The sequence below is a fragment of the Theropithecus gelada genome, chromosome 17, assembly GCF_003255815.1.
Source record: "Theropithecus gelada isolate Dixy chromosome 17, Tgel_1.0, whole genome shotgun sequence".
In the NCBI taxonomy this organism is placed as follows: Eukaryota; Metazoa; Chordata; class Mammalia; order Primates; family Cercopithecidae; genus Theropithecus; species Theropithecus gelada.
Window position 1 is genome coordinate 54,175,750 of NC_037685.1, and position 13,658 is coordinate 54,189,407.

A 13,658-nucleotide genomic window follows, 5' to 3' on the forward strand; every position below is an offset into this window, starting at 1 on the left:
TTGAAATGACACTGTATAAACGCAGGAAAGTTTTTATTTATTAAAATTTATAAAATAGTTCTCCACATAACACGTTACTGAAAATATGTTAAAAAGTCACTCATTTCCTCAACCTTCTCCAAAATAATGAACTTTATTATAAAACCATTGTTCCCATCCAGTCAAAATTAATTTTACTACAGAATTATTTTATTATTTTTACTTTTTAGAGACTGGGTCTCCCTATGTTGTCTCGGCTGTTCTCCAGGGCTCAGGGGCTTCTCCCGCCTCTGTCTCCTGAGTAGCTGGGATTATTAGGCATATGCCACCAATTCCGGATTCAGAATTGTCTTACACTTCTCTATCATCTGACCCTGTCCTTCTCTAGATTTCATATTTATTTATAGTCATTGTCCTAAGCAATTATAATTTATTTTAACCTACTTACCTATTGTTGTCCTATTTTTTCCAACTAGCCAGCAGTGGTAGCTGAAAAGTGAGAGGACGCTGATGAAGAACATTGCAGACACAAAGAAAAGAAAAAGTACGTGGAATTTTGCACGTGTATCTGTCAGTTCATTCTGAGGAGGAAATAAAGAAGTTAATTTTGAGGGGAGTCAACCTCCAAAATATAATTTATAAGTTAGTTCTGCCTAAAGATCGTTGAATATGTCAAAATACTTGCCATATTTGAAAAATAATAAATTACTTAATATATCCCAATGCAACAACTGCAAAAGCAAAGAATTGGTATTATCAAAAAGCAACTTGCCTATCTAGGAGTTCAGGAAGAGTTATTTAAAATACTGTTCTTAAATTTTTTTTTAATTTTAGCTTGGCATGGTGGTGTGTACCTGTAATCCCAGTTATCGGGGAGACTGAGACAGGAGGATCACCTGAGCCTAGGAGTTCTAGGCTATCCTGGGCAACACAGTGAGACCCCGTCTCATTAAAAAAAAAAAAAAAAAAAGCAATACTTTCAGTAATAAAGTGAAAAGATCAACTCTTATACCCAACACGTTTTCTTTTGTACTTTATGTATATATTCAAGCTTTCTCCAACATCCAACATATATAAGCTCCCCATATCTATACTAAAATATTTGACTATTTTATTTAGATTTGCTGCTAACTAAAAACTAATTGTGAAATATTTTTGAACTTCTCTAATCTCTATTTTCGGACCGCCCATGCCTTCAGCTGCTTCAATTCCTACTTTTTTCATCTGTATGTCTATAGAGCCTTTGTGCATAGTTAGCCATTTTGATAAATACATTTACCTCAAGGTATTAATGAATGAAAACAGCTTCTCTGGTATCCCTTCTTATGGCTACATACATTTTAACAGACGCAAACTAGAGCCTAGAAGAAATTCGTATCTTTAATAGGAGGAGGAGGCCTTTAAATGTTAGCTCTTAAAATAAACCATATAGGCAAAGCACCTACTCCACCAGAACACGAAGCTGTTCTGTTCTGCTTGATTTTAAAAGTATTACAGACTAAAAGGAGGCTATTAGCATTAGGTTATTTTGACATTGATCTTTTTCTCTTTTCTTCCAGAGTAACCAACATACGTTTCAAACGTTTCAAACATATCAAGTGAGTCTTCCATCTGACCATCTTGTGAAGTGAATTTTTGTTAAACATATTCACTATAAATGTCACTAAAGGTATCATGAGAATGTCGTGGTAATGATGTATTTTACCTTCGGACAACTCTCTGTAGATTTCCTGTGGCAAAGCTTGTGCAAATAGAGACAATACATTAAGAAACCAACTTTTATGCAAAATTATCCTAAACACTAGTTTTATAAATCCTGTCGAAGGAACACTAAGATGTTGCTTTCTAATGGCCGTCTACAACATTTTCTCAAGAAATACAAAAGAGAAAATAGACAAGAACATGTAGCTCTTCGAGCACATTTCCTTTTTTTTAAAAAAAAAAAAAAAGACACAAGGTCTTGGCTGGGCGCGGAGGCTCACACCTGTAATCCCAGTACTTTGGGAGGCCGAGGTGGGCAGACCACCTGAGGTCAAGAGCCTGGCCAACATAGTGAAACTCCATCTCCACTAAAAACGCAAAAATTAGCCGGGCATGGTGGTGCACGCCTGTAATCCCAGCTACCTGGGAGGCTGAGGCAGGAGAATCGCTTGAACCTGGAGGTGGAGGTTGCAGTGAGCTGAGATCGCACTGCCGCACTCCAGCCTGGGTGACACAGCGAGTCACAGAAACAAAAAGATACAAAGTCTCACTAAGGCACCAGAGCTAGGGCTAGTCTTGAACTCCTGGCCTTAAGTGATCCTCCCGCCTTGGCCTCCCAAAGGGCTGGACTACAGGCATGAGTCACCTGCGCTGCGCCTGCAGACGCGTTTCAAGTATCCTTTAAATATACACTTTTCCAGTGAGGTTTTACAACAAAGATTTGTGTCTGGGGAAGAATAAAATAAAATCTTTTTAGCCAATATTGAAAACAAACTAACTTCTGACTAGTAGTTTCCAAAAACTAGATCTGATGACTTCATACCACCTTCACTGCTTCTACCTTATTCCAGCCGGGATGCCGCAACAGCCTCTACCATGTGAGCTTGTGTATTGGCACGCGTCCTATCCCATCTATTCTCAGCTCAGCAGTCAGAGTGAGCCTTGCACAAGTCAGATCATGTCCCCACCGGGCTGCTAGTAAAAGCCACAGTCATTTCAACACTCTCCAAGGCCCTCTGTCATTTTGGCCCCCTCTTGGTCCATTCCTTTCAGTCTCCTTTCCGCTCATTCTACCCCAGCCACAGTAGCCTTCTTGTGTTACTGAAACATGGCAAGGACACGTACCATGTTCTCTGGGCCTGAATGCTCTTATCTCAGATATCCATCAATTCCCTTCTAAATGAGGTCTCCCCTGACTGTGCTGTTCAATACTGACATCTGCCCTATCACGCCACTGCCCAATACTTACATCTCTCACCCTGCTCATTGTTTATTACTTGTCCCCTCCTTCTCAAAAGCAGCTCTGCAAGGACAGAACTCTGCCCATTTTTTCAGAGATATACTACAAGTCTCTAGAGTACTACCTGCCATATAGTAGGTACTAAATACATATTTCCTGAATGAATGAAGAAAAAGGTAGATTTACGTTTACTAGTATTTTTTTACTCAAAATCCAAAAAAGTTATTCGTTCTTTAATAAATCATTGCATACAAACATTGCTGAATTTTCTGATGGAGAAATGTGAAATTAAGTAATTTAGGTTTCATGTATCTGGCACTGAATCTGTTTAAATAAGGGGTATGGTTAGTATGTTGTGAACTGAACAAAGGTGCCCAGCTGAGGGGGAAATCAAAAGCCAAAATTCACGAGGCTGACACCATACAGGCAGGGGTGTTCTCTTCTAATACGTGCACAGGCATTGTAAGTGCTAGCATCCCCTGGTTTTAAGTACCCAAACTTTAAACATCTAATGATGTTTAAATCCTTCTAAAATGTAGTAGGTATCTCCTAGAAATAGAATTGTGCTTGATGACTCACGGCTTTAATTATATTCTTCCCAGCTATGAGTAGCAAGTTATAGTGCAAAGTAGCTGGATGCTGGAATAGCCAGATTTTAGTTTAAATTCTTCCTTTTATTATTATTTTTGTTGTTGTTGTTCTTTTGAGACTCAGTCTCCATCTGTCGCCCAGGCTGGAGTGCAGTGGCGCAATCTCAGCTCACTGCAAGCTCCGCCTCCCGGGTTTACGCCATTCTCCTGCCTCAGCCTCCAGAGTAACTGGGACCACAGGCGCCTGCCACCATGCCTGGCTAATTTTTTATATTTTTAGTAGAGATGGGGCTTCACCGTGTTAGCCAGGATGGTACTCGGTCTCCTGACCTCATAATCCGCCCGCCTCGGCCTCCCAAAGTGCTGGGTTTACCGGCGTGAGCCACCGTGCCCGGCCTAAATTATTCCTATGTTATTAAGTATGTGACCTTAGGTAGTTGCATAATTTCTCCAATTTGTTTCCAACTCTGAAAACTGAAATAATAATGGCACCCTTCTATATCAACCATATTTTCTTCTTTTCTTTTATTTTGAGACAGAGTCTTGCTCTGTTGCCAGGCGGGAGTACAGTGGCGTGATCTGTGATCTTGGCTCACTGCAACCTCCACCTCCTTGGTTCAAGCAATTCTCCTGCCTCAGCCTCTCAAGTAGCTGGGACTACAGGTACGTGCCACCATGCCCGGCTCATTTCATATTTTTAGTAGAGATGGGGTTTCACCATTCTTGGCCAGGATGGTCTCAATCTCCTGACCTTGAGATCCGCCCACTTTAGCCTCCCAAAGTGCTGGGATTACAGGCATAAGCCACCACACCCAACCCTATTTTCTTATTTTCTATATTCCTGATGCTCTGGCATCTGGGGCCTCACTAACTGGGGAGAAACTGCCCCTCCCTAGGCTAGCCAGCTCTTAAGAGACAGCAAACCACTCACCCAGGAGCACATCTTTCATACACAAACTAAACATTCCAGATCCCACACTGAGAACCACCTCTTCTGCCTTTTATACTCCAGAAGGCAGCAGTCCTCTGCCTTCATTGTCCCAGGACCAGGTATAAGACAACTCGAGTAGCCCCGACACCTGAGTCCTCTGCAATTCCTGGAGCCAGCCAATCCAAAATCTGCTTACCCTGCCTTCCCCACAGGAACCACAACAAAGGCTCTGGATCCCACATGGTGCTTCCTATCCTGGGGCCCCTTTCTCTTGGCACTGTAACAAACTCTCTTTTCAGTGGTAATTGCCTCCTGATCTATTGGCCTCACCATACCTGAATAATAACAAAACCTACATTGTAAAACACCTTCACAAGCTTTTTAGAAAGAGTAGATGTAAAAGTACTTTTTAACCACAATAATCCCTCCTCCAAAATCAGAGATTTAAAGGTAAAAACAAAAACAACAAAAGTGCCAGAGGAAAAAATAGGACAATATCTGTATAAATTTATATGGAATAGACAACAGACAGGTATCATATATAAAAAGAACTGCTTTAAAAATGTAAAACTTTGATGTGACAAAAACAAAAGAAAGCAGGAATGTAAGACATAAACAGAAAACGTGGGCCAGGCGTGGTGGCTCACACCTATTATCCCAGTACCTTAGGAGGCCAAGGTGGGTGGATCACCTGAGGTCAGGAGTTCAAGACCAACCTGGCCAACATGGCGAAACCCTGTCTCTACTAAAAATACAAAAATTAGCCGGGCATAGTGGTCCCGGCTACTCAGGAGGTGAAGGCAGCAAAATCGCTTGAATCAGGGAGGTGAAGGTTGCAGTGAGCTGAGATTGTGCCACTGAACTCCAGCCTGGGTGACAGAGTGAGACTCTGTCTGAAAAAAAACAAAAACAAAAACAAAACCCAGAAAATGCAGAAAAAGCATTTGCAGCCCATGACAGAAAAAGAATTATCTTTTAGGAGTGTCTCACATATTCTGGATAGGAGTCCTTTGTGAGATTATATGCATTGTAAATATCTTCTCCCAGTCAGTAGCTTGCTTTTTCACTCCAAAAGTCACCTTTTTATAAAAAGTTCTTTATTTTAATGAAGCCCAATTTATTGATCTTTTCTTTTATGGTGATTGCTATGTTCAACGTAAGAAATTCTCATTTGGGCTGGGCGCGGTGGCTCGTGCCTGTAATCCCAGCATTTTGGGAGACCGAGGCGGACAGATCACCTGAGGTCAGGAGTTCAAGACTAGCCTGGCCAACATGGTAAAACTGTCTCTGCTAGAGAATCACTTGAACCCAGGAAGCAGAGGTTGCAGCGAGCCGAGACTGTGCCATCACACTCTAGCCTGGGTGACAAGAGCAAAACTCCATCTCAAAAAAAAAAAAAAAAAAAAAAGAAATCCTCATCTAACTCAAGGTCAAGAATAAAGATTAGTGGCTAGGCTCAGTGGGTCACACCTGTAATCCCAGCACTTTGGGAGGTTGAGGTGGGAGGACTGTTTGAGATCAGAACTTATAGACCAGCCTGGGCCACATGGTGAAACCCCGTCTCTACAAAAAATACAAAAATTAGCCAGGCATGGTGGTGCCCGCCCATGGTCCCAGCTACTTGGGGGCTTGAGGCAGGAGGATTGCTTGAGCCTGGGAGACTGAAACTGCAGTGAGCCATGACTGCACCACTGCACTCCAGCCTGGGAGACAGAGTGGGACCCTATATCAAAAAACAAAACGACAACAAAAAAGATGAGTATCTTTAACATAAGACAAACTCCTTCATGTGTAAATATAAAAATGTACTAGAAATGGGCAGAGAACACAATAGAAATTTCACAAAAAAGACATGTCAGTGACTAGCAAGCGTATCCTCTTAAGAAAAGGCAAAAAAAAAAAAAAATTTTCTCTGCTCATAAATTGGCAGGGATTGTACTTAAGAAAGGAGAGAATAAAGACAGGAAACTAGGAGATGGAAGGTCTAAACCATGCCTGTGACATTAGGAATAGGAATGATTTGAGGCACAGAGTTGGAAAGAACAAAATAAACATCTACTGACTGCTTTCCATGTATTTACACTCTTTATTTAAATCTTTATATAAATCCTGTAAGTTATTACCTCCATTTTAAAAATGAAAGAACAAAGAGTCTAAAGTTTAAGTATCTTGATTCTGGCTATTCACTCAGCAAATATTTACTGAACAACTACTGGGTGATGAAGAAACATAAATAAACAAAAGAAATAAATATTTGTGCTCCCATGGAGCTTAGATTCTGGCAAATAAATATATACATGGCATTTACATGTAAAGAAAGCTCATTTTTTTTCCCTAGTATACCACCCTGATTCTATACCTCAGTTTCACAGGGAATAACAATAATTACAAGACGCTATTAATTTTTCTAGCTTGGAAACTGATAGATTTGTAAAGATTTTGTTCCCAATCAGATAAACATAGAAAGAACAGTGAAAAGAAAATGAGGGTGGTTTGAGAAGTGCTGATTTTTATGGTGTCTTCCTCATGTCTGCTGGTTCAATAAATAGCAACTGGAAACGGGACTAGGCTCAGCCCATGTAAGCGCTAGGGCTAGGAACAGAACTGTGAATGCCACGGGGTACATGCAATAACGCAGAAAACCAGTAGAAAGAACCGAGAGGGAGACAGCCCAGGACTGAACCTACATTTAAAGGGCTGAAGGGGAAAGAAAAAGGAATGAATATTATCTTGAAACTTAAAGAGAAGAGTTCAAATGAAGGAGAAAATTTTCATTTATTTTGAAATTATTTCGGCCAGGCACAGTGGCTCACACTTGAAATCCCAGCACTTTGGGTGGCTGAGGCGGGCAAATCACTTGAAGTCAGGAGCTCGAGACCAGCCTGGCCAAAATGGTGAAATCCTATCTCTACTTAAAATACAAAAATTAGCCGGGCATTGTGGCGGGGCACCTGTAATCCCAGCTACTGGGGAGGCTGAGGCAGGAGAATCGCTTGAACCCGGAAGGCAAAGGTTATAGTAAGATGAGATCACGCCACTGCACTCCAGCCTGGGTGACCGAGCAAGACTCCATCTCAAATAAAAATAAAATAAAATAAAATAAAAATAAAAAATAAAACAACAAAATAATTTCTAAATTTTTTAAAAATGGTACATGCACAGAGAAAATTAAAATAATGCTAAAAAGCTATTAATGAAAAACAGCAGTTCTCCCACTTCCAAGAGGCAGTTACTTTCAATGTTTTTGGTAGTTTTTCCCCAAAAAAGATATACTAAAAAAATTTTAAAGCTATATTTATCTGTTTTGAATACATTACTATTTGTCCACGTTACACAAAATCCAAAGGATAACTGTAAAAAGCATGTCTCCCTTCTAAGTGCCCTCCCCAGAGGCAACCACTGTTAAGAAATTTTTACTGCATTCTTCCACATAAGACATATATAAATATATACACGTTATTTTGCGGTAGAAATGGCAGCATAGTATATGCATTCTTCCATGCCTTGTTTTTTTCACGTTAATAATAGATCTCAAAGATCACTTCACATCATTTGTTATAAAGAGCTTCCTTATTCTTTCTTAAGCTGCATTGCATTCCTTTGTATAGATGTATCATAGTTTAAGGAAACCTCAGCTGAAAAGACATTTAATTGTTTTCATTCATTTGCCATTTTAAGAAATGCTGTAAAATCTGTAAAGACAGGAAGCAGTTTAGTGGCTGCCTGGGGCTGAGGCAACCACTAAACTGCTTAATGTCTTTATAGATTTTATTACTATAAAAATTGCAATAAGTCTCACCGACTCAAAGAAAAGCAATTTACCTCCCTAAAATGAATATGTTTTTGTTAGAATGTGGGTGAAAATAATTTGGATCACTAAAAAACGCTCACTATATCCTGCTTAATATACATTTATTTACAAATAAACATGTGTATATGAAAGTAAATTGTAGCTCTATCTGTCCTCTGAGTCATTTATAAAACTCTAACTTGTAAAATTAAAGTATATCTACTTGTCACAAAAAATGAAGTAATTTATTAGAAAGATAGTATCTTAAAGTCTCAAATACATGTTTCAAGATAGAAAAAAAGACTTACCGTCCAAAATTTTATGAAGTACTCTAAAACTGTTGCAGCCACGAAAAGGCAATATAATAGGGAATACAATAAAAACAGCAGGAAGAATTTGTAATTAGAAAATCCCACACAGTTATTCACCCTGGAAAAATAAAGAAAGCCACATTATAAAAGTAAGACAAATCAAATTCAAAGAAATAGAAAGTAGGACGGAGGTTGCCAGGGGCTGGTGTGGTGTGGGGAAGGGGAGTTCTTTAATGAGAACAAAATTTCAGTTTTGCAGGATGAAAAAGTTCTGGAGATTAATTGCACAATAATTTAAACATACTTAACACTACTGAACTGTACCCTAAGAAATGGTTAAGATGGTACACCTTATGGGAGTCTCGCTCTGTTGCCCAGGTTGGAGTGCAGTGGCGTGATCTCGGCTCACTGCAACCTCTGCCTCCCAGGTTCAAGCGATTCTCCTGCCTCAGCCTCCCAAGTAGCTGGCACTTACAGGTGCCCACCACAACACCCAGCTAATTTTTGTATTTTTAATAGAGATGGGGTTTCACCATGTTGCCCAGACTGGTCTTGAACTCCTGACCTCTTAGATGTTTTTTAAAACAATTAAAAAGTAATGATTTTAAAAAAATAAATTGGGCCGAGTGCAGTGGCTCATGCCTGTAATCCTAGCATTTTGGGAGGCCAAGGCAGGGGGATTACTTGAGTCCAGGAGTTTAAGACCAGCCTGGGCAACATGGCGAAACCCCACCTCTATTAAAAATACAATACATTAGCCAGGCGTGGTGGTGCATGCTTGCAGTCCCAGCTGCTTGAGAGACTGAGGTGGAAGAATCACCTGAGCCCAGAAGGTCGAGGCTGCAGTGAGCCAAGATCATGCCACTGTACTCCAGCCTGGGCAACCAGAGACCCTGTTTCAAAAATAAAATAAAATAAAACAAAGAAACACAAAAAAAGACAAATCAGAAAACTTAATCATTATTACCTAGAAATGGGTCATCTGGGAAGTTGAGAGTGGTGTCTTAATTGTGAAGGTATGTATTTAATAAATTCTATAAGAATGTGGAATTTTAATGTTAATTCTTAATACATTGTTATTTGGGTTAATGTCAGCAGATATTTTTAATAGAAACCATTTAATATAATTGTGTACATACAAATATATGCATATATGTAAAGAGATCAATCTTAATATCTATGAGTAAGCTGGCCTTCAAAATTTAGGAACACTGAAGTTACTCTAAATTCTCTCTTTCCCACCACCAATGCAATTTCTTCTGTTTTTTTATACATACCAAGGACAGTGATGATCCATCTTAAGAATACATCTAGGAGACAAACAAGCATAAGAAAATCCATGCAGAAAAATTCTTCTAATTCTAACTTCTCATAACTTTCTTTTACTTGACTTAAAATTTTCTCTTTACAACTACATCTTAAGAGAATCAACCCAGAAACCAGGTTAGAGATAATTTCTGATGCTTCCACAAAAATGTTCATAGGTAAAAAGTCATGGTTTTTATACTGGGAATTCAGCTGAACATATTCAGCTGCCTTAGACCACATCAAATGATACTGTAATACTTAGATCTGGGCTGGGCACGGTGGCTCATGTGTGTAATTAATTCCAGCACTTTGGAAGGTGGAGATGGTAGGATCATTTGAGGTCAGGAGTTTAAGACCAGCCTGGCTGACATAGTGAGACCCTATTCTGAAAAAAACAAAATTCAGATCTTGTGCACAGTACTTGGTACGTAAGATAGATCCAGCTAACAAATTAGCTGAAGGAGATAAAATGCAATACAGATGGCCCATATGTTATTTTAAACACATGCAGGTCATAAAAACAAAAGTTTAGAAGGAAATAAGCCAAAATATTAACATTGATGGGCTCGGAGATGGTTATTTTTCCACATAGTCTATAAAATGTTACCCCATGCATAAGCACTACTGTTTTTTTGTAATAAGGAAAAAAAAAACCAAACCCCACATTTGCCTCCCTACTAGAATATGTGTCCTATATTTATATGAAGTTAGACCACAGATCATCTTAAATAATATAACAAAATGAGTAATCTAATACTTAGAAAGTTAAGTAACTATGTTACTAAAAGTCACGGATTAGATGAGATTCCCAAACTAGTGATCTTTCCCTCAACATATTATCTCCTTGCATGTGCACAAGGACTTATATTAAGCACAAGCACAGATAGCATAAAGTTCGAGAAAATTCTATTCACTGGTATAGGAACTGTTATCAAAGATAACTTGTGAGTATATTCCAGCTTTTAGCAATTTTTTGTCTCACCTGTATGCACAGCAAATAATGGGAGAGGATGAAGTGTTGTTGTCAAGTGTAAAGCATATAAAATGTTCCTTCCCCTTGCACTCTCCCATCACTGATTTCCAGTGCTAGATAGTAAGCGTATGTGTGAGTAACACTTACGAGTCACATGCTGAGCAGTGATGTGCCCGATCAGGTTTAATCAGCTGACATTTTTCACAATATCTGATAGCTACATGAAAGAAGTAAAAGGAAGATGTTGAAGGATGTACCAACTTAACTAATGTGACATTAAAACTTGCTTTTTTAAAAAAATAAACAACTCTGGGTAATTGATAACTAATAATTTTAAAACAATACCAAAATGTATTATACTTAGCTTCTCAAATCAAAATGTCAAGAGATAAAAGAGACCATCAGAATGTAGTTTGCTCAGCAATTTTTAGGTGAAAAATAGATACAAAGCAAATAAATGACTCATACAAGGTCAAACACCAGGGTGAGTAGCAGAACTAGACCAGAACTCAAGACTTTAGTAAGTCCCAAGTCTAGTGTTTTTTTCCATTATACCACAATGCCTATAGCAATATCAAAATTTAGACTTTTAAGGCATCCTATGGGATTGTTTTTGAAATTCTGAAACAGCTTTATTAAGAAAAAAAAGAAAAAACACCTTTTATCTGCCATCCATACCCCAGATAAACAATAAAACTGGGAATGTATTTTTGAATAAAAACTCTGAAATGTTTTCCACTGGATCCTAATATATACGATTGTTGCTCAATACACATGTTCATTTAAAACGTATGGAACACCTGCTAGATGCCAGATATTGTTCATGCCTTCATGGACCTTTCATTGTACAGGAAGCAATGGGGAGTAATAATAAACAAGTTAACAAAATAAACAATGTATTAGACAGTGATAGTATAGATAGCAAGGAAGGAAACATTGGGGAGTTGTAATTTTAGAAACATATGAGAAAAATGAAATTGAAAGCAGCAAGTTAGTGAGACAAGTCTATCAGGGAGAAAGAGGTTGCCTTTTTTTTTTTTTTTTTTTTTTTGGGTAGGGGGGGCGGACGGAGTGTTGCTCTGCCACCCAGGCTGGAGTGCAGTTGCACGATCTCGGCTCACCGCAACATCCGCCTCCTGGGTTCAAGCAATTCTCCTGCCTCAGCCTCCTGAGTAGCTGGGACAACAGGTGTGCACCACCATGCCCAGGTAATTTTTGTATTTTTAGTAGAGACGGGGTTTCACCATATTGGTCAGGCTGGTCTCAAACTCCTGACCTCAGGTGATTCACCCACCTCGGCCTCCCAAAGTGCTGGGATTACAGGCTTGAGGCACCGTGCCTGGCGGGAGAATGAGGATTCTAATCAGAGAATGGACTCTGAGGTGTGAGTATGCTTGGCGTGTTCAAGGATTAGTGAAGAAGAGTGATGTTCATTACAGCATTGTTTTTACTAAAACACTAGGAATAATTTGAATTATAAAAATAGTTAGCCATCTTATGGTATATCCAGTGAAATACTATGCAGACTTTAACAAAAATTTTCCATACAAAATACATTTATGACCGGGCGCGGTGACTCACACCTGTAATCCCAGCACTTTGTGGGGCCAAGGAGGGTGGATCACAAGATCAGGAGATCGAGACCAGCCTGGCCAGTATGGTGAAAGCCTATCTCTACTAAAAATACAAAAATTAGCCAGGTGTGGTGGCGCATGCCTTTAGTCCCAGCTACTCCGGAGGCTGAGGCAGAAGAATCACTTGAACCCGGGAGGCAGCGGTTGCAGTGAGCCAAGATCGTGCTACTGCACTCCAGCCTGGGTGACAGAGCGAGACTCCATCTCAAACAAAACAAAACATTTATATCTTGTTAAAGAAAAGACAGCAGGCCAAGCATGGTGGCTCATGTCTGTAATCCCAGCACTTTGGGAGGCTGAGGCAGGCAGATCACTTGAGCTTAGAAGTTTGAGACCAGCCTGGCCAACATGGTGAAACGCTGTCTCTACTAAAAATACAAAAATTAGCCAGGTGTGGTGGTGCATGCCTGTAATCTCAGCTACTCGGCTGGCAGAGGCAGGAGAATCACTTGAATCCAGGAGGCGGAGGCTGCAATGAGCCAAGATGGCGCCACTGCACTACAGCCTGGGCAACAGTGAGACCCTGTCTCTAAATAAATAAGAAAAGAAAAGAAGACAAGACAAGACAAGACAAGACAGCAGGCCCAAAATGGAATCATTCATGCTAAGGCTCCACTTCACCAACCTGAAACCTAAGTTGTTTACTTGTAAGAGCTGAGCTTCTGAGAAATCTGGAGAGAGATGACAGTCAAATCCCATTAAAACAAAATTTTGCTTATGCCCCTACGAGGAAAGCAAGTTGAAAATAACCAATCTGCTTTCTGTTCTTTGTTTCCACTTTCTTCAGCCTTTTTCTAAAGCCGACTTCCCCTGTCCAGCTCATTGGAGCTCTTTTCTATTTTGTAGACTGCATAGTTCATAAATCATTAATAAAAGGCAATTAGATCTTTCAAACTCAATTTATTGAAATTTTGTTTTTTGACAGCCCTAATATGGAAAAATACAAGGATGTTACATGGAAAAAAGCAATTCAGGGCTGGGTGCGGTGGCTCACGCCTATAATCTGAGCACTCTGGGAGGCTGAGGCGGACGGATCATGAGGTCAGGCGATCGAGACCATCCTGGCTAACACGGTGAAACCCCATCTCTACTAAAAAAAATACAAAAAATTAGCCAGGCGTGGTGGCGGGCGCCTGTAGTCCCAGCTACCTCGGAAGGCTGAGGCAGGAGAATGGCGTGAACCCGGGAGGCGGAGCTTGCA

General features: G+C 39.8%; 1 protein-coding gene across 5 annotated transcripts in view; it reads right to left on the reverse strand.

The window, feature by feature from the left end:
• ZDHHC20 (zinc finger DHHC-type containing 20) overlaps positions 1-13,658 on the reverse strand; it is an 88,205-nt gene that overhangs the window by 19,289 nt on the left and 55,258 nt on the right. For all 5 annotated transcript variants that reach the window (XR_003116518.1, XM_025364663.1, XM_025364662.1 and 2 more), the window contains 4 exons: positions 10,971-11,040; positions 9,820-9,852; positions 8,540-8,660; positions 428-560 (listed from right to left, as the gene is read on the reverse strand). Coding sequence is in view for 4 of the 5 variants with exons in the window: in XM_025364663.1 (XP_025220448.1) it covers positions 428-560; positions 8,540-8,660; positions 9,820-9,852; positions 10,971-11,040 (357 nt within the window). In the remaining variant the exon portion in view is untranslated. The remainder of the gene's footprint in view (positions 1-427; positions 561-8,539; positions 8,661-9,819; positions 9,853-10,970; positions 11,041-13,658) is intronic.